Source organism: Neltuma alba, unplaced genomic scaffold, assembly GCF_004799145.2.
Source record: "Neltuma alba isolate B1F8T4 unplaced genomic scaffold, ASM479914v2 tig00002904_pilon, whole genome shotgun sequence".
Lineage (NCBI taxonomy): Eukaryota > Viridiplantae > Streptophyta > Magnoliopsida > Fabales > Fabaceae > Neltuma > Neltuma alba.
In genome coordinates, this window is record NW_021633065.1 from 55,035 (window position 1) to 74,516 (window position 19,482).

Here is a 19,482-nt window from a genome sequence, read left to right on the forward strand (position 1 = left end):
GCCTAGGTCAATCCCTAGCATATTCTTAGGATATCTTGATAACCAGAAGGGTTTTCTTCTTCTTAATCTAAAGGAAAACAATTTTTTTGTAAGCAGGCATGTGAATTTCATTGAAGATAAATTCCTTTTTAGGGATGTTAAAGAAAACTTTCAAAATGGATTGAGTAATGACATTAGATCTATGTTTTGGTTTGAATCAGATACTTTTGAGAAACAGAATTCAAAATATGTTAAAGAACCTGAATTAGATAATAGCGGTAATGAATTTGTTGGAAACAGAATGTCTAATGAAGAAAATAGTGAGGATAATAACAATGATAATGATGATAATGTGCACAACAGAAATGGGATTCATACTCATAGGTCCACACGTACTAGAAGCCCCCCTATCTGGGCTAATGATTATGTTTGTTCTTTATTACAGTTTGATTCATACTATCTTGTTAAGAGTAACTGTAAATATCCTATTGATGATTATTTATCTTATGCACTAATGTCTCCTGATCACATGTGTTTCTTAACCTCCCTTGATTCAAATAATGAACCATCCTGTTATCAAGAAGCCGTTCAAAATCCAGATTGGGTTAAGGCCATGCAAGCTGAAATGAATGCTTTAGAAAATAATGGAACTTGGATTATAGTGCCTTTACCTAAAGGAAAAAGGCCCATTCGTTGCAAATGGGTGTATAAAATCAAGTACAATGCTGATGGTAGCATAGAAAAGTATAAGGCTAGATTAGTGGCTAAAGGCTATAGTCAAAGAGAAGGGATCGATTACCATGAGACTTTTTCCCCTGTTATGAAAATGTTTACTGTTAGGGTGGTTCTAAAATTATCAGCTGTGAATAAGTGGAATATTTATCAAATGGATGTTCATAATGCTTTTTTACAGGGAGATTTAGATAAGGAAGTTTATATGAAAATACCTCAGGGTTTTGAGAGAAAGGGAGAGCAAATGGTTTGCAAATTAAATAAATCTCTTTGTGGTTTAAAGCAGGCTTCAAGACAGTGGAATCAAAAACTGTCTGAATCATTGCAGAAAGGAGGTTTTACTCAAAGTAAATCAGATTATTCCCTCTTTATTAAACATTATGATGATGGGGTTGTACTTATTCTAGTATATGTGGATGACTTATTGATAACTGGGAGTACAGAATTTGGCATTAGTGAAACTAAGGATTTTTTGCACAGACATTTTAAGATTAAGGATCTTGGTTTAATGAAATATTTCCTTGGGATAGAAGTTGCTAAATCTGAAAAAGGAATTATTTTGTCACAAAGGAAATATGTTCTAGATTTGCTGTTTGAGACTGGTATGACAGGTTGTAAGCCCTTAGGAATCCAATGGCACAAAGTTTGAAGCTGTTTCCCTACAATGAAAAGAAGAATAAGAAGGAGGATCTGTTATAGCAACCTAAAAAGTACAGACGCTTGGTAGGTAAGCTGATTTATTTAACTATGACCAGGCCTGATATATCTTATTCTGTGTAGACATTGAGTCAATTCATGCAAATGCCAACCAAGGCTCATATGGCTACAGCAAGAGGTGTTTTGCGCTATCTAAAGGGGACTCCTGGCTTGGGAATTTTCATCAGCTCTAAAGGGATACTAGAATTAGAGTGTTATTGTGACTCAGATTGGGCATCATGTGCAATGTCAAGAAGGTCTGTTTCGGGTTACTTGTTGAAGTTGGGAGGCTCACTTGTAATGTGGAAAACAAAGAAACAAAACATTGTTTCTAAGTCCTCTGCTGAGGCAGAGTATAGGGCTTTAAGTATGGCCATTTTAGAAGTGGTATGGGCCCTTAGTTTGCTGAAAGATTTGGGAATAACTCACAATGGTCCAGTGAAGGTGTATTGTGACAGCAAGGCTGCAATACATATTGCAGCTAACCCAGTTTTTCATGAACGTACAAAGCATATAGAAGTGGACTGTCACTTTGTTAGAGAGAAATGGCAGTCAAAGCTTATTAATCTGCTTCATGTCAGAAGCAACGATCAACAGGCAGATTTGCTAACAAAGGCTGTTGGAGGGAATGTGTAGAGAAATCTTCTGAGCAAGTTAGGTGCTATGGATGTCTTTAAGCCCCAAACTTGAGGGGGAGTGTTGAAATACTTGATTCATTTGTTTTCTTGTATTTTCCTGTTTAGCTTTTGTAGGCCCAATTAGTGTTATGGGCCCGAATGTACGTAGCCCATGAGGATTAGTTTTTGGTTGCGTATCTGAATGTATTTTAGTTTGCTACTGTGACTTGTATATATAATGGGTCTCGGTAGGCCCAAAGGTGTAATCCATTTTTGATCTTAATGAAGTATTCAGATTGATCAAACTGTGCGTTTAGGAGGGTATTACGGGTTGGTACGTTCAACACTCTATCTCAAGTAATCATGGATACCTCATTGCCCTCCCGTATTTCTAATATTGTGCTTCTATGGTTCCTGATATGTTCAATCACGCTACGCAAAGGCGCTATGCAGTGCAATGAAAGAGACCACCACGTTCTCCTAAACTTCAAACACACCCTTGTCGATCCGTCAGCCATCCTCTCCACCTGGTCCGATGAGCCAGATTGTTGTGAATGGGCAGGAGTTCGGTGTGACAACACCAGCGGCAGAGTCATCGAGCTCTGTCTCCCATGTCCTTTACAATCTTTTTACGGTGATTGTGGAGAGACGAGATCACACTATCTCACTGGTGAACTCCACCTGTCTTTGCTTGATCAGCTTGAGTTTCTTAATTACTTGGATTTGAGCAATCATGACTTCCGTGCTATCGTCCAAAATGATCATGTGGACATCACAAAGTCTAACAACCTATCTCTGGTTGAACGCCAAATTTCTTCCAATCTTCATTATCTCAATTTATCCAATAATGAAGATCTTCACTTTGATAGTCTTCATTGGCTTTCTCGTGTTCCCTCCTTGCAATATCTTGGAATATAAAACCCACTTTGTACTGTAAATTATACTACAAAGTGGTCTTATATTTAAGATCAGAGGAGTATTAATCTTCAAGGAAAACTTGACTGGCTTCAATTAGCAACTCTACTTTCTTCCCTCACAGAGCTATATTTGGAAAGCTGTCAGCTTAGAAACATAAATCCATCTCTCCAGTTTATCAATTTTACTTGGCTTGAGGTTCTTATCCTCACTAGTAATGAATTTAGCTCGGACTTCTTTCCCAACTGGTTGTTCAATCTTAGTGGTGTCACTGTTCTCAACCAACGCTCAGATTATTTCGGAGGGGGGGTTCCCAGAGGGTTTATTGAACCTCCGGAAAACACAAGAATTGTCTGTGGGGACAATAGACTCAGTGGGCCAATTCTCGACTGGTTAGGACAACTTCAACATTCACAACTTCTCGATCTTAGTGAAAATTTCTATTCTGGCCCCGTTCCCTCAACTTTGGGAAATCCCTCATCGTTGAAAACCTTTATTGTCAGGTCTAACCACTTCGGTGGTGCTCTTCCTACAAATCTTGGACAACTCTTGAATTTGGAGGAACTAGATTTTAGTTATAATAACTTGGCGGGGCATGTGTCAGAAAGAAATTTCGACACACTCTCGAATCTGAAGTTGCTTTTCATGGGATCACCAGGCTTGATCTTTGACTTTAATCCTCTTTGGGTTCCTTCTTTCCAACTTGAAACTATTCACTTGGAACACAGGAGGGGTCCTAAACTTCCTGCATGGATATACACTCAAACACGTCTAAGCAGCTTAGGAATTAAATAGTCAAGAATTTCATTCGAGTCCCCAGACGGCTTTTGGAAATTTGCGACCCAACTAGCATACTTACACTTAGAGGATAACACAATTGATGGAGAAATGTCTAATGTGTTACTGAATTCTGCAGTCATAAATTTGGATTCAAACAAATCGAAAGGCAACGTTCCTCAGTTATCGCAAAATGTTGTCTAGTTCAGTATAGCAAACAACTGCCTGCGAGGATCTATTTCTCCTTAGTGTGTCAAAGAATAAAGCGGAGAAGTCAAAGAATAAAGGGGAGAAGCAAATCGAAGTCTTTGGATATATCTAATAATTTATTATCTGGGGAACTGCCAGATTGTTGGATGAATCGGAAATCACTGGTTGTGCTTAAGCTTGGTGGCAATAGTCTAAGGGGTGGAATACCTCGATCAATGAGTTTATTGTCTAACCTTACATTTGCATCTCAATAAAAATAGCTTATTTGGAGAGATACCTTTGTCACTGAAAAATTGCCAAGTCCTGCAAGTCATTGATTTAGGGGAAAACAAATTTTCAGGACACATACCAAGTTGGATTGGGGACAAAGCTAAGGTTATCAGACTGAGACCCAATCAACTCCGTGGAAATACCCCCCCACAAATATGCCAATTAATTTCCCTCATAATATTGGATTTGGCGGACAACAAAATATCAGGTTCAATCCCAACTTGCCTAGAGAACATGGCGGCCATGGTTTCCCCTGATTCTTCATATAGTGGAGTTCTAAACTAGTGCTCTAGAACTCTAAATTACACTTTCATAGTGAGAGACGAGGTTTTGTTGCACATGAAAGGCCAAGGATTGAGCTATAAACGAAACTTGAATTTGGTACGTTCTGTTGATCTATCAAGTAATATGATGGCCGGGACAATACCTCCAGAAATTTTTGCTCTCACGGGATTACAATCTTTGAATTTGTCTCATAATCAATTTGAGGGAAACATACCAAAAGAGGTGTGGAACATGTAACAATTGGAGCCTGTCGATCTTGCAAATAATCGACTTTCAGGTGAAATTCCCTAAAGTATGGCCAAATTGTCTTTTCTAGCAGCCTTGAACCTCTCCTTCAACAATTTTATTGGAAAGATCCCCTTAGGCACTCAACTTCAAGGGTTTGATGCACAAAGTTATATTGGGAATCCTGATCTATGCGGACCTCCACTTCAAAAGAATTGCACTAACGATGAAGACAAGAATTCCAACATAGAATCTGACAACCAAGATGATGAATTTCTGTCTTTCTTCTACATTGGGTTGGGAGTTGGATTTGCCATGGCTTTTTGGGGAGTTTGCGGTGCCATATTTCTCAACAGAAATTTCAGGCATTCTTACTTCTCGTTTTTGTATTTTATTGGAGACAAACTTTATGTCATGGCGGTTCTCATGATAAATCGTAACCATTGATCAAAGGCCTTGTGGAGACTACTTTAAACATCTTACAGCCCACCGAGTGACAACAAATTGTAAGTGATGTAGCTCTTTTAAAATTTTGGCGTACATTTGCAAGATAGCTTTCCATCGAATAAAATGGATAGCAGAGGAACATATTCAATATTAAGTTGACAATAAATAAGTAATTAATATAAAAGTTAGATAACTAATTTGTGAATATTAAAAAAATTAGTTAATTAATTATTTATAATAAATTGATATTGTTTTTTCTGAAATACTCCTATCAATCATGTGCATTGAAATTAATTATCTTTTTTGAAATACCCCTAACATGTGTAATCACTAATAGCCTATAAGGATTACTTGAGACAAAATAGATAAATATTTAAGACAAAGTAAATTGAGATCTTATATTTAAAACTAAATTAAATTTTCAGTTATCTAATTATATTAATGACCTAACCCAGTACTTATCTCTATAGGTTACTTTTGTTTAGTTATTTGTAATAAATTAATATTGTCTTTTTTAAAATACCCTATCAATCATGTGCATTGATATTCTTTCATAAAAACTCCTTAACATGTGCAGACACCAATACCCTATAAGGATTACTCAAGAGTCAAATGGATAAATATTTGACACAAAGTGAATTAAAATCTTATATTTAAAACTAAATTAATTCTTTAATTATCTCTTATATTAATAACTAGACCCAGACTCATCTCTACGGGCTATTTTTGTTTAAATTTACACTAGATTTTTTTTATTTTCAAAAATTCTGCATAATTAATGATATAAATGGACTTGCAAGTATCATGCTCAATATTATGTCTCTATGGATTGACTCGAGGACTTTTCCGCTTTGCCCTTTGTGATTATAGATTTTTTCTTTCCCCCCCCCCTTCAGTTAAACATTATCTCAAAGTGGGTGCATGTCAGTTTTTCTCTTATTTATTTTCCGCATTTTTCAATGTATTCTCCTTTCTTTGATGTGCACTTTCAATTAATTAGGAAATATATTTTTTTATTCTGAAAAATTCAGCATAATCAACGTTTTCTTAAGCAAATATATGAGTCGCGTCAGAAGGATCGTACTAGAACGCTAGGTCTATATCCCCTCCCAAGAATCAATTTCGGTGCTAAGCACGATGATGAGCACCAAGAGCTCATCATTTATGCGCACCGTTTTAATGAAGCCAAGAATGAGCTCCCTCCATTCGCTTGCCCAGCGACGTTGTTCTGTGGGATAAAGTCAATGAAGTTCCCTTCATGCGAGGCAAGTTTTTATTTTTATTTTTAATTTTTTTTTAGTAAGGAGCAAGTTCCAAATTTTCGCTTCTCTTCTTCTTTGAAGAAGATTACCAATGGCGACTCCTCCAGCTCCAGCAGGAGCAGAAAAAATATCTCTAAAAGATCAGGACTTTAAATTTTTCATGTTAGGGAAGGCAAAGCCACAGCACCTTGCACCCAAACTACCAAGCAAGATCCTCCAAACTTACTCTTTATAGGCACCTCCTGAAGCATCTTGTTGACATTATTGGCTCCAAAGACTTTGTGAACATTTAGATCCCGTTTGGTGCGAAGTATTTAAAATGAGGGAGAGAAATTAAGATTGCAATTGAGAAAAATTATTAAAATAGTATTTAGCATGAATAATTGCTTGTTACATGGGATTAGACAAACTCATAGAGGTGAGATTAGGGAATACCAATTTCTTTTATGCTATTCCCATTCCTAATTTTTAATACTTCTTACCAAATGCGACCTTAGATGCCATTTGGTTCAAAGCATTAAAAATGAAGGACAAGACTTGGGGTTGGAATTGAGAAAAAATATTAATTAAAGAGTGTTTAATATGAGTGTTTTTTTATTATATAAGATTAGGTAATCTCACATATAAGGATTTGGCCAATTCCAAGTAACAACCAATCACTCATATTAAATATTCTTTTAACATATTTTTTGAATCTTAATCCCAATTCTATCCCTCATTTTCAATACTTTATACCAAACAGCATGTTGGCAAACTTGTGGGACTCATCCGCGTCTTCTTTTGAAGCATCTCGCATGCCACACACGGTGACGTTCTACCCTGCTTCCTTCCTCCCTCTTTCATTTCTCCAATCTGAAGACGATGCTGAAGAGGAATGGGGAACGAAGAGAGAGGATTGAAACGGCGTAAACCTTCAAAATTTCTATATGTAACTAGATCGCTCATCATCGAACGGTTAAGATCATTCCTAACTTCAACAAAACAGTGCGTAGCGGTGATGAGCTCCTTGCCGCTACGCAGTACTGAAATTCGTTCCCTATATCTCATAGACATTTCTTGGGTCACAATCACATTTAACGTTATTTCTACTTCCTGAGGACTTTTCCACATTGCTCTTAAATTTGTGACAATCTTTTCTACGTAAGCAGCACTTCAAAGTGGCCATATGTCAGCTTTCCTCTCTTTAGTTTCTTTTCATGCATTCTTTTGTTCATTAAAAACTCTTTTTCTTTGATGTCTACCTTGAAAATAACTTCGCTGCTTATCGATCTGAATAAAATTCTGCATAATCAACAAACGATTTCCCAAAAGATAAATATATATGTCTTGTGCAGACTTTACTTCTTATCATCTAAATATTTTACCATATTGACAATAGATTTTGCTTCCCCAGTGAATCAGCATAATTAATTAATTATGTTCCTATGAATAAATGGATTGGAAGGATCATATTCAATACTACATATCTTTCTTGAAGGATTTTTGACTCTGCTGTTAAATTTTTGACTCTATAGATATATATATATATATATATATATATTCTGACAGAGAGCTTAATAATTTATAAAAGAAAAATGGAACCAAACCTAAAACCTCCCGCTAACGAAGAGTTTTCATGCTGTTGGCTACAAAGTCATTGGGCATATGAAACCTCTTTAAAATAGTCTGAAGATCCCATTCAAGTCATTAAGTGCATCATCGAACATCAGGATCCAGCAAACCCAGCAGCATATAATAATAGGGGGAAAAAATGAAGCTACCGATATGTGGTTCGAACCACAAAAAGGAGAAATAATATGCAAGCATTGAGCTAAAGCAAATAATAATGATGATGATGTGACAGTATTTGCCTTGGTTTAGACCGCATTATTATTAATGTGGAATATCGTAAAGTAAAGTGATGACGAGACCATATGAAAGCATTTTCATTCTTCCTTTTGTTGCCATTAATGGTTTACTACGTACCACAAATTTATGGATTTAGTTTGGCCGATTCCATGCAAGGGCGTGCTGCGTCCAAAGCAATAATGAAGATGCCATTACTGTTGAAATGAAGTTGGCAGTAAGAAAAAAACATGTTGATCGTGGGACCCACCAGCTAATTAATAAGGAAACCTTCAATTAAAAACCTCCTTCTGAATGGATTCCTTTCCCTGCTAATTTCAGCTTCTCTCATTTTCCATTTCCGTTTCTGCACTTTTCTTCTGTATTTTGAACACCTGAGGATTGGCCAATCTTAGCTGTGAAGGTCATTATGAAGAATCTTGTGTTTGTGATAAGTGTCGTATTATTTTATTTGGGACATTGCATCAAGACAAGAGGCAATTAAAAGAGGAAGCAAAAAGCTTATTTAGTACGCTAATTAAACATTACCACTACTATTTCCCAAGCCTGTATATAAATATCTGTCATTGGTGGTGATCCGTCACTTCCCATCAAACCATATACCTTTGAGTGACAATGGATGCCTCTCATTGTAATGAAAAAGATACTATCTTCTCCTCCTAAGCCCTAAACTTCAAGCACACCATGGTTGATCCATCTCTGCCATCCTCTCTCGTTGGTCCGGTATGAGCCAGATTATACTGCGGTGAATGAACTGGACTTCACTGGGACAACGCCCCTGATACTCTAATAGAGTCATTCACCTTAGTCTCCCTTGTTCAGACTGAAAAGGAGGGACCCAAAGAGATCGAAGTCAAAGATCAAGTTTGGGGATCCCATGGAAAGAAGAGTTAGCTTTGAGAGTTTGGTGAAGCTTTTTTCAGACACATCTCCTGTATCTCGTGATTATTATTAAATTCTGATGTGTCCAAGTGGAAGAATTGCACCAAACTTTCTAGAAGTTTGCCATTTAAATGAGTTGAGAAGAAAGATCGAAATGAGTCAACGATGACAAAGGGTATGTTTGTACTATCACACACATATTCATGTTTTACATGCACACATATATATTTGCTTACCAAGTGATCATCATTAACATTAAAACATACAATTTTGGCTTTTCTTTTTTGTAATTATTCCTTGGGCGAATATTCTTTTCAGACAAGGCGTTCTCCTTCTCCATGCGGCAGACAGAGCATGACTGAAAATGGTAGTCTTCTCATGGAGCTGATGTTAGTGAAAATTTATTTTTGGTCCTATTCCTTCAAATTGGGAATTTTGTCATCGTCGACTCACCTCAATCCATGTCTTCTCAAATCATTTAAATGGTAGTCTTCCAGAAAGTCTGGGGCACCTCTTCAACTAGGACACATTAGACTTTAATGATAATCACTTGACAGTGCATGTATCTAAAAGAAATTTTGCCAAACTCTCGAAGCTGACTCTTCTTTCCATGGGATTCCCAAACTTGATCTTTGACTTTGATTCTCTTCGGGTCCCTCCTTTTCAACTTGAGCAAATTTATTTGTCATGCTTGATGGGTCCTAAACTTCTTACATATATGACAAATAAATTTGTTCGAGCTGAATTTTGCGGAACAAGGGGGACTAAGCTCAATGACTCTGCCAGTGATATGGTCACGGTGAACTTCAGTTACCATTCACAGCTATCTCGCTCCTTAGATCAACTAGAGAGGACCGCAGATGGATCAACCATGGCGTGCTTGAAGCTTAGGAAAGATGGTGGTCTTTTTCGTTGCAATGCACTTTCAAACCACATATGCCTTTGCGGAGCATGATTGCAAATATTAGAAAGCATTGCAGCAAACATTATATATATATATATATATAGAGAGAGAGAGAGAGAGAGAGAGAGGAGAGGATAGAGATATCCATGATCACTCAAGATATGGCTTGATCTATGTGAGAAGGTATCGCTTCAATGACAGATATTTATGCACAACTTTTGGAAAATAGTAGTACTAAAGTTTAATTAGCGTGCTGAAAATATAAGCTTTGCTTCTTTCGATTGTGTCTTGTCTTGGTGCAATGTCCGAAATAAAATAATACGAGACTTATCACAAATATAAGATTCTTCGTAACCTTCATGGCTAATATTACCCAGTGAAGGAGAAGGGACATAATTATTAAAAAAATCCTAATGATAACAAAGCAATCAAGAAACAACAATTTTTCACTTGTTATCTTGATTTTTTTAGTAATTATTTTATTTTTGGGATCTCGTTGCAATTCGTAGACCCATTCATTACGGTTGATGAAAATTTGTATCTAATTTTTTATATTAAATCAGTGATATTAAATGGACAGAAAACGGAAAAATTTAATTTACATGTTTAAATCTTATTTAAGTTAAAGCTAAAAATAAATAGGAACTACAATTTAAGTAAATCATTTTATAAAATTTTTTGAATAAATACAAACAGCTGTACTTTTTGTCGAATTATTATTTTCTTTGATAAAAAATCAAATTGTGTATGAACGTTAATTTAAAATAAAAATAAACAGGCCTGACGTCACTTACACGTTATTATGAGGAAATTAGTTATTCATAATTGAACATACATTGTGAGGTCAATAATTCTAGTGTGAACACACTTTCGGTTGTTGATCAACTGGCAATATATCTCATGCCATGGAGAGCCAAACATATGTGAGATGTTTAGGCTTAAGAACCTAACAACATTAATTTGGTGATAACTGAGAGAGGTGAGAGATTCTCCCTCTGCTCCAAAATATAATAAGTCATCTAGAAGAAAATTTTAGTCCAAAGTATGAGATTAACAGTGTAATTAATGATACTTGTTTTTACTTTTATCTCTTGTGAAAAGGAGGAGGGCGGGTTTTAAATGGAGGGGAGAGGGAGGGAGAGGAGATAACTTTTCAATGATATTTTTTAATAAAGGTAAAATAAGTAACTTTTATTAATTTAAAACATATTTAATAACTTAATTAACATTTCTTAATTCATGAGAAAATTTAACTAACGTCTTATATTATGAATTGGATGAGATAAATATGAATAGAGGTAAAGTTGGAATTTTCTTTTTTAATAATTGAAGACATATATAAAGAGGCGTGTGGGAATTGAATATGCCTTAATATGTTTTCAAGAACTTGTAGATCATATCGTGATTATGAAAAAAAAGAGTTAATTAATGATGGAATTAGTGACCAAACTAATATAAATAGGCAAATTTGAATATGGGTAAAATTGAATTTTCTTTATAATCTAAGACATATTTAATGAGTTATTAACTGTTTTTATTATTATTAATACCTATGTATCTTTAATTTAATTCCAAAAAAAGGAGAAAAGAAAAGATAACATGCCTTCAATTAATTAAATACAAACAGCTGTACCACCAAGCCCCACTTCTTTTGGCTTTTGACGTTCACGGTGAAAGGAATGGGAAAATGCATTAACTTTTGAAGGACAACCAAATGGGAAAGGAATGGCCATGCAACTTCACTATCACTAAGAAGGATGGAAACTCCATCATCATCATCCATCACTCGCCTTGCCTCTGCCCAAAAAAGCACACTGCAAATGACACTACAATATTTTCATTGAATATGCATTTGAATATATATATATATGTATGTATGTATGTATGTATGTATGTATATATCTCCAGTCACGCACGCAAATAAATAAGACAAAGACTTCAATTCAACATGATCGATCATTTATATCCTTCCTTTGCTGGTATTAGTGGTTTGTTCATTACATATCATAAATTGATGGCTCGAATTTGGCAAAGATTAATTAGTTTCCTTATCCTTCACTCAATTAGCTTTTCCTTTTTCTCCAGCTGGACAATGATAAAGAGACGTATGGGAATAATTGAATGCTATGCCTTAATTATTACTGTAGAGTTTATTAGCAGTCCAGCATGGTATAAATTGAGCCAAATAGGACCATGAAGGAAGGCGAAGCTCTCGTCAAATATTTCAATTAAAAATTGAAACAACTAAAATACTTCGTATAGCTTTGCGAAGCTCTATCATCAAATATTTCCATTAAAAATTAAAACAACTAAAATACTTGACATAGCTTCGCCAAACTCTATCATCAAATATTTCAATTAAAATCAGGCCAAAAAAATATTTCAATTAACAATTAAAAAAGTTAAAATACTTGATATAGCTTTGCCGCCCTTTCTGTATGGACCAAGATAAATTTTCCTGTTGAGGCTAAATAGGTATATAAAATTGTATGTAAAAGTTTGGGAAAATCATATTTGAGATACCTATACTTTCTTTTAATTTTTAACTTGGTACTTATGTGTTTTTTCCTCTTAATTAAATCATTTAATTTTACTTTTTTAGCAAGATAACCAACAAAATTAAAAAAAATCGTGGCAACTTAAAGCACAACGTCAATTTCCCTTGAAATTCAATTCAATTCACGACATCATTTGTCAACTGACGTTAAAAGTCCAAAAAACAACATCATTAAAAAAGTTTTACTAATAATCGTCGTTAAAAGTCTTATTTAAGTGATATTAAAAGTCCTATTTATAGTAGTGTATATGGTAGTGGTCATTTTTAGTTATCTTCATGGCCGAAGCAATAAGGAGGTAAATCATACAGATGTGTACTGTCATTCATCTTATCAATGTATTATTTATTATTAACCATGTTTCATGCTCATGTTTTTAATCAGCGTACTAAATAAGCTTTGTTCCTATGCTAATTATCTCTTTTCTGGGCTCATTAATTAGGGGTCTAACATGCAAAGGTTGCAATGATTAGTATTGATATGGTTCTCTAATTTTATACAAAATTTTAATTTGGTTTTTAATTTTAAACAATATTTTTTTCCAGTTATTCAAACCCTAAAACCTTCAGTTTCAAACGACAATGTTTTGCACTAATCATTATTATTTTGAAAATTAAACTAAATATATTATTATTTGAGAATACTTTATTAATATTTAAAATTTTAATGTCAGCATGTTTTGTTAACAATGTTAAGGTTAAATCACTAAAAAGATATTTTATAAAATTAGAAGATTAAAATAAAATATTGTATAAAATTGAAGGATTGAAGACTGAAGCTATACTTTTGCCAAGTGACCAACTTACGCTGTGGAGTTCAATTTTACTTCTGGCCACATGCCCGCCGGGCAAAACCATGCTATAGTCCTATTTAAACCACATGATCAACGTTTTGGTGTCATGAAATTTTAAAATGATATCTTTTACCCTTAAAATTTTATTTACATAATTACAAAATAAATTCATGAAAATGCCTATGCAGATGGACAGGAACATATAATTGTAAATACTGGAAGAATTAATTGTATATAATGAAAGATTTTTAGTAATAATTTAAATAATGAGATTAAATATTATATTATATTATGGAAGAATGGCCGATTTCTTTTAATTTTGCTTGTTTCACGTCAAATTATGGAATGTGCAAATTGCCTTAGCTGCACATGCTCTTGTTTGAATTAACGAAGTAAAAACTAGACTTAACTAGCAGCAGTGCCTTCTGTAAAAGGGGGGAAAATATATATATATATAAAAAATAAAATTTTCAAATTAAAAAAAACTCATTAAAAATATAAGGGATAATTAATCTCTGGGTCTTTACAGTTTTATTTGATTTTTAATCAAGATCCTATAAAATGTTTTCCTTTTATCAGATCTTTTACTTTTACGTGTTTTTAATTAAGCCCCTCCATTTTTTTCCTTTTACCAGATCTAGTTTCACTTATTTTTTAATTAGGCCTTTTGTAGTTTTAAAAAATTTATTTATAAATTTATTCTTGAAAATTAATTTCATTTTTAAATTAATAATTATATAATCGGACAAAATAATTAATATAATGATATATTAATTAATAATAAATTAGGATTATAAATTATAATTAAATATAAATTATTTATACAAAATAATTAATGTAATCATTTAGAAATTAATAATTAATTAAAATAATAAATTATAATTAAATATAAATTATTTATAATTATATTGTAATTTTGGAAAATTTTATTATTATAATAAAAATTAGAATTTAAAAATAAATAATATATATGTTTAACTAAAAATTTAAAAAATATTTAAAAAATATTATTATAATAATTTATGATTTATAGAATATTATTATTTATAGAATAAAGAATAAAAACTACAAAGATTGAATTAAAAATAAGATAAAACAACAAGGACATGATAAAAACAAAAAAAAATTAGAAGAACCTGATTAAAAACATGTGAAATTATAAGGACTTCATAGGGACCTAATTAAAAATTGGTTGAAACTATAAGGACTTACATATTAATTATCCCAAAATATAATTAAACCTGAAGTTTATTCACTTATTAAAATTTACCAATAAGGTTTTAATTTCATTGGAAACGAATTATAATGTTCATCTTGAGGACCACTATGATATAAAACTCAGATGGGTGTTATGGAAGGTTAGGATTTACGTTTAAATAATATGCATTATTGGCTTCTTGTACAAGTTGGTTGTGCAGTGTGGGGTTTCAAACGGGATTCTTATTATTATCTCTATCTCTGTGGAAGGTATTATTATTATGTGCATCGATACGCTTACCTTTAAATATTAAGAAAAACATGCGATTTATAAGCATGTTTGGATGAATCTTTTATCGTCTTTTAACTAATAAGCAGTGCATTAACAATGTTTTCATCGCAGCTTTTTCTCACAGAACCGAGAACATTTGGCTAGGAAAAAACTAAGAAAACTTATTAGAAACTATAGTTGTAGAGAGAAAATTTCCTACTAAATTCGTCTCAAGTTTCATCAGAAAGAAAGGACCAAGAAAAGTTCTCTGGATCAGTCTCAAAGTAATTTGACAAATGCTCAGATAATTTTATCTGAAATTTGCCAAACTAAAGACGAATTTAGCAACAGACTTTTTAAAAACAGAAAAATCCATCCCTATATCAGTTGTTAGTAATTATCATCATCATTTTTCTAATTAAGAGTTCAATAATTTTTAGTGATTGTGGAGATTTACCGAAACATTAGACCAACTGTTAGTTGACGGTGACTACAACTCACTCATCTTGACAAGCAGGAACATTCCTTCTTACCAACTTTACTCATCTCAATCTTACAGCTGCACAACCACAACATTCGCATCAGCCTGAGTAACATCTATGTGACTCATCAAACCCATCTCTCTGGAAGGAATATAATTACGTGTATTTATTTCTTTTTGAAATGTAAAACATCTGAATTGGAACCATATGTCCCTGTTTTTTTAGGAGTATAATGGCAGAGCTGGCCATCCCAAATTGCCTTTCAAGTCAATATGAAAAGTCTATCTAAGGACTGAAATAATTTCCTCTTTATTTAAGGACACATACTTATTACAGATACAAACTTATTTTGCAGAAAATGGAACTATAGTAGTCCACGGCCTCAAAGTAATGCAACAAACTAAAAACTTCACTCCACTTGTCATATGCTTTCAATAGCTTCCCTTCGCCCTCCGTTGCAATGTTCAGTCTAAATGACTTGATGAGGAGACTTCCTGAAACATGCATGCCTATATAGCAACAACCTGCATAATATATAACCCATCAAGTCTTCTTTTTATAGTTATTTGTGATGTAAGTATTTGTGATTAGAATAAAAGATCTATCTAGTTTTAGCGTACTATAAGAAAAGGCAAATATATAACATTTAAAAGACTTCGTCGAAACTTACATCGCAAGTTTGTTTAAATCACCACACTGCCAGCTAGGTCTTCAACAGAAACGGTTCATCATGAGGACCATTATGACATAAAGTTTGTCTCTGATGTGATAGAGGAATCTGAAGGTAAAATGCCTGAAATTCCTGTTGAAGAAAATGGCAACACAGACACCCCAAAAAGCTGTGGCAAACCCAACTCCTAACCCAATGTAGAAGGAAGATAGAAATTCATCTTCTTGACTGTCATTTCTTTCAATGGGTTCCACGTCTTGTTTGTCTATGCAGTTCGTTGGAAGCGGAGCACCGCAAAGTTTAGGATTCCCAATATAGCTTAGTGCATCAGACCTTTGAAGTTGGGTTCCTGATGGGATCTTTCCAATGAAATTGTTGAAAGAGAGGTTCAAGATTTCCAAAAAAGACAATTTATCCATGCTTGGAGGAATTTCACCCGAAAGTTGATTGCTTGAGAGATCAAGAGACTCCAAGTTGTTCAAGTTGCTGATTTCATTTGGTATGTTTCCCTCAAGTTGATTATGAGATAAGTTCAAAGATTCTAATCCATTGAGGCTAAATATTTCTGAAGGTACTGATCCAGAGATATTATTACTTGATAGATCAATAGCATGCAAAAACTTCAAGTTGTTTTCATAACTCAATCCTTGGCCTTTTATGTGCACCATAACATTGTCAGTGATATAGCTCAACAATCCTGGAGTTTTAACGCAAACTCCATAAACCCTATTATTTGAAGAATTAGGGAAAGTCATGGCTGTCAGATTTTTCAGACAAATGGGTAATGAACCTGATATTTTGTTGTCTGCAAAATCCAATATTCTGAGGGAAGCCAATTGGCATATCTGAGGTGGTATATTTCCACTTAGTTGATTAGATCTTAGTCGAAGAATCTTTGCATTTTGCGCCATCCAATTCATTAAGAATCCAGATAATTTATTTTCTCCTACATCAAGAATCTGCAACTTCCCACAATTTACCAGTGACAAAGGTATCTCTCCAAATAAATTATTTTTATTGAGATGCAAAACCACAAGGTCAGACAACAAACCAATTGATGGGGGGATTTTGCCTGTTAGATTATTGCCATCTAGCCTAACAAAAACCAATGATTTCCAATGCATCCAACAATTTGTAAGCCCTCCAGATAAAAGATTAATAGACATATCCACATACTTTAATTGGCTCTTCCCATTCATTTTTTGACACAATAATGGAGAGATAGGCCCTTGGAAACAGTTATGTGACACATTGAACATCGCAACATTGGGTGATAATAGAGGGAGATTGCCTTTGATTTTGTTTCTACTCAGATTTATGATTGTAGAGTTTAGTAACACGTTAGACATCTCCCCATGAATTGTGTTATATTGTAATTGTATGTATGGCACTCGTGCTACAAAGTCCCAAAACTTGTCTTGAGGCTCAAATAAAACTGTTGAGTTTGTAATTACCAATTCAGAAAGAGACGTTTGGGCGTATATCCATGCGGGAAGTTTTGAGGCCACCATGTGATAGAAATAAATCTTTTTCAGCTGAAAAGGAGGAACCCATACAGGATCGAAGTCAAAGATTAAGCCAGGTGATCCCATGGAAAGATAATGCAAGTTTGAGAGGTTGGCAAAATTTTTTTCAGACACATACCCTGTCAAGTGGTTATCATCAAAATGTAATTCCTCCAAGTTGAAGAGTTGTCCAATAGTTTCCGGTAGACTTTCATTTAAGTAATTTGAACCAACATCCAAGCGAATCAAGGATGAGATATCTCCCAAAGTTGAAGGAATTGGACCAGAAAAGGAATTTGCACTAACATCAAGAAACTGTAGGCGTTCAAGTTGGCCTAAGCAATCTGGAATTGGACCAGAAAAGGAATTTTCACCAACATCAAGAACCTGTAGATGTTCAAGTTGGCCTAGCCAATCTGGAATTGGACCAGAGAAGGAATTTTCACTAATATCAAGAAACTGTAGATGTTCAAGCTGGCCTAACCAATCTGGAAATTCAGAGCTAAAATCATTATGAGCGAGGCCAAGAACTTCAAGCGAAGTAAAATTGACATAACCGAGAGATGGACTAATGTTTGAAAGCTGACAACTATCAAAGTACAACTCCGAAAGGAAAGGAACAAGAGTTGCTAATTGAGGCCAGTCAACTCTCCCTCCAAGACTAATGCCACTGAGGTCAACATATTTCAAGGATGGAACACGGGAAAGCCAATCAAGACTATCAAAGTGAAGATGCTCATTATCGGATAAATCAAGATAACGAAGATTAGAGGAATTTTGGCACTCAAACACAGATAGATTGGTAGAGTTTGAGATATCCACACGATCATTTTGGATAATAGCATGGAAGTCATGATTTCTCAAATCCAAGTAATTTAGAAACTCAAGCTGAAGCAAAGATAGGTGGAGATCACCTGTGAGACACTGCCTTTCGTCCTCTTCATCACAATCAGTAGCACTGGGTTGTGGAGAACATGGGAGGTTAAGCATGATCACTCTACCAGTGGTGTTGTCACACTGAATTCCTTCCCACTGACAGCAATCTTGTTCATCAGACCAAGAAGAGAGGATGGCGTATGGATCGGAAGCAGCGTGTTTGAAGTTTAGGAGAAGATGACGGTCTCTTTCATTGCATTGAATGCTCAAGCCGCTGCACATGCCTGGGGAGAGCATGGTTGCGAATATTATCAGAGGGCATAGCAGCAAAGCGTTAGCAATATGGGGGAAGAATAAGGTATGCATGATCTCTGAAGATATGGTTTCATGTGTGATGGTATTTTGACATATGACACCCATTTATATATGTATATATATATGCCCAGATGACGCTTACTCTTTTTCTTTTTCCGTCATGATGACTTGGGCAACAAGGTACGGTACGGAGTTACAGATACAGCAAATTGAAGCTTACATTAATATATGCCCTGGCCAATAAAAAATCTTCAAATTGAGTCAAAGGAAACATATCACTAGATAACAATTCCAGGCGTGTAAATATTTGTGGGTGGTATAGATCTCCATATATTATTAATTGATAGATCTACACTTCCTAGGTTTCTTTTTATAAGAAACAATTACCACTCATGGTTTAGTTCTATAATTATAAATTTATAATAGACATTTAGAGGGTATCTTAAATTTTCTTTGTTAATTTCTCATTTTTATCATTTAATTACTCATTTTAATATTAATACATTTATCATCACATGGCTCGCCTGAAACATTTCTCTACCACACATTCTTTCCTTTTCAAAATCCTGGCCTAAACGAGTTTAGATTTGCGCGAAAGTCATTCTTAGAACGGGTTTCAAATCCTGGCCTAACGTGTTGAATTCAACTGACCCATGTGATTTGGGTTCACAATAAATTCAAAATGTTATATATATGCAATGAATATGGGAATTTAGTTGGCAATTTTTTTTAAAGAAGTGGGAATCTGGTGTAAAGAAAGTAAACATATATG

The 19,482-nt window shown here is 34.3% G+C and overlaps 2 protein-coding genes across 2 annotated transcripts; one reads left to right on the plus strand and one right to left on the minus strand.

Moving 5' to 3' along the window:
* Positions 1-2,387: 2,387 nt before the first annotated feature.
* LOC114739749 (receptor-like protein 53) lies at positions 2,388-3,734 on the plus strand. The gene is made up of 2 exons (XM_028927831.1): positions 2,388-2,912; positions 2,997-3,734. Exons 1-2 carry the CDS (start codon positions 2,388-2,390, stop codon positions 3,732-3,734), a joined length of 1,263 nt encoding a protein of 420 aa, XP_028783664.1.
* Positions 3,735-16,341: 12,607 nt separating this feature from the next.
* LOC114739750 (receptor-like protein 7) lies at positions 16,342-18,692 on the minus strand. The gene is made up of 2 exons (XM_028927832.1): positions 16,451-18,692; positions 16,342-16,373 (listed from the first exon to the last, which is right to left on the minus strand). The coding sequence occupies exons 1-2, from the start codon at positions 18,690-18,692 to the stop codon at positions 16,342-16,344; spliced, it is 2,274 nt and encodes a 757-aa protein (XP_028783665.1).
* Positions 18,693-19,482: the final 790 nt, after the last annotated feature.

Coding starts and splice junctions, on each gene's coding strand:
- LOC114739750 (XM_028927832.1), bottom strand. CDS start 18,692: ATGCTCTCCCCAGGCATGTGCAGCGGCTTGAGCATTCAATGCAATGAA. Junction 16,374..16,450: donor CTCAAGCAATCAACTTTCGG/GTGAAATTCCTC, acceptor TTCATTGGAAAG/ATCCCATCAGGAACCCAACT.
- LOC114739749 (XM_028927831.1), top strand. CDS start 2,388: ATGGATACCTCATTGCCCTCCCGTATTTCTAATATTGTGCTTCTATGG. Junction 2,913..2,996: donor GTCTTCATTGGCTTTCTCGT/GTTCCCTCCTTG, acceptor ATTTAAGATCAG/AGGAGTATTAATCTTCAAGG.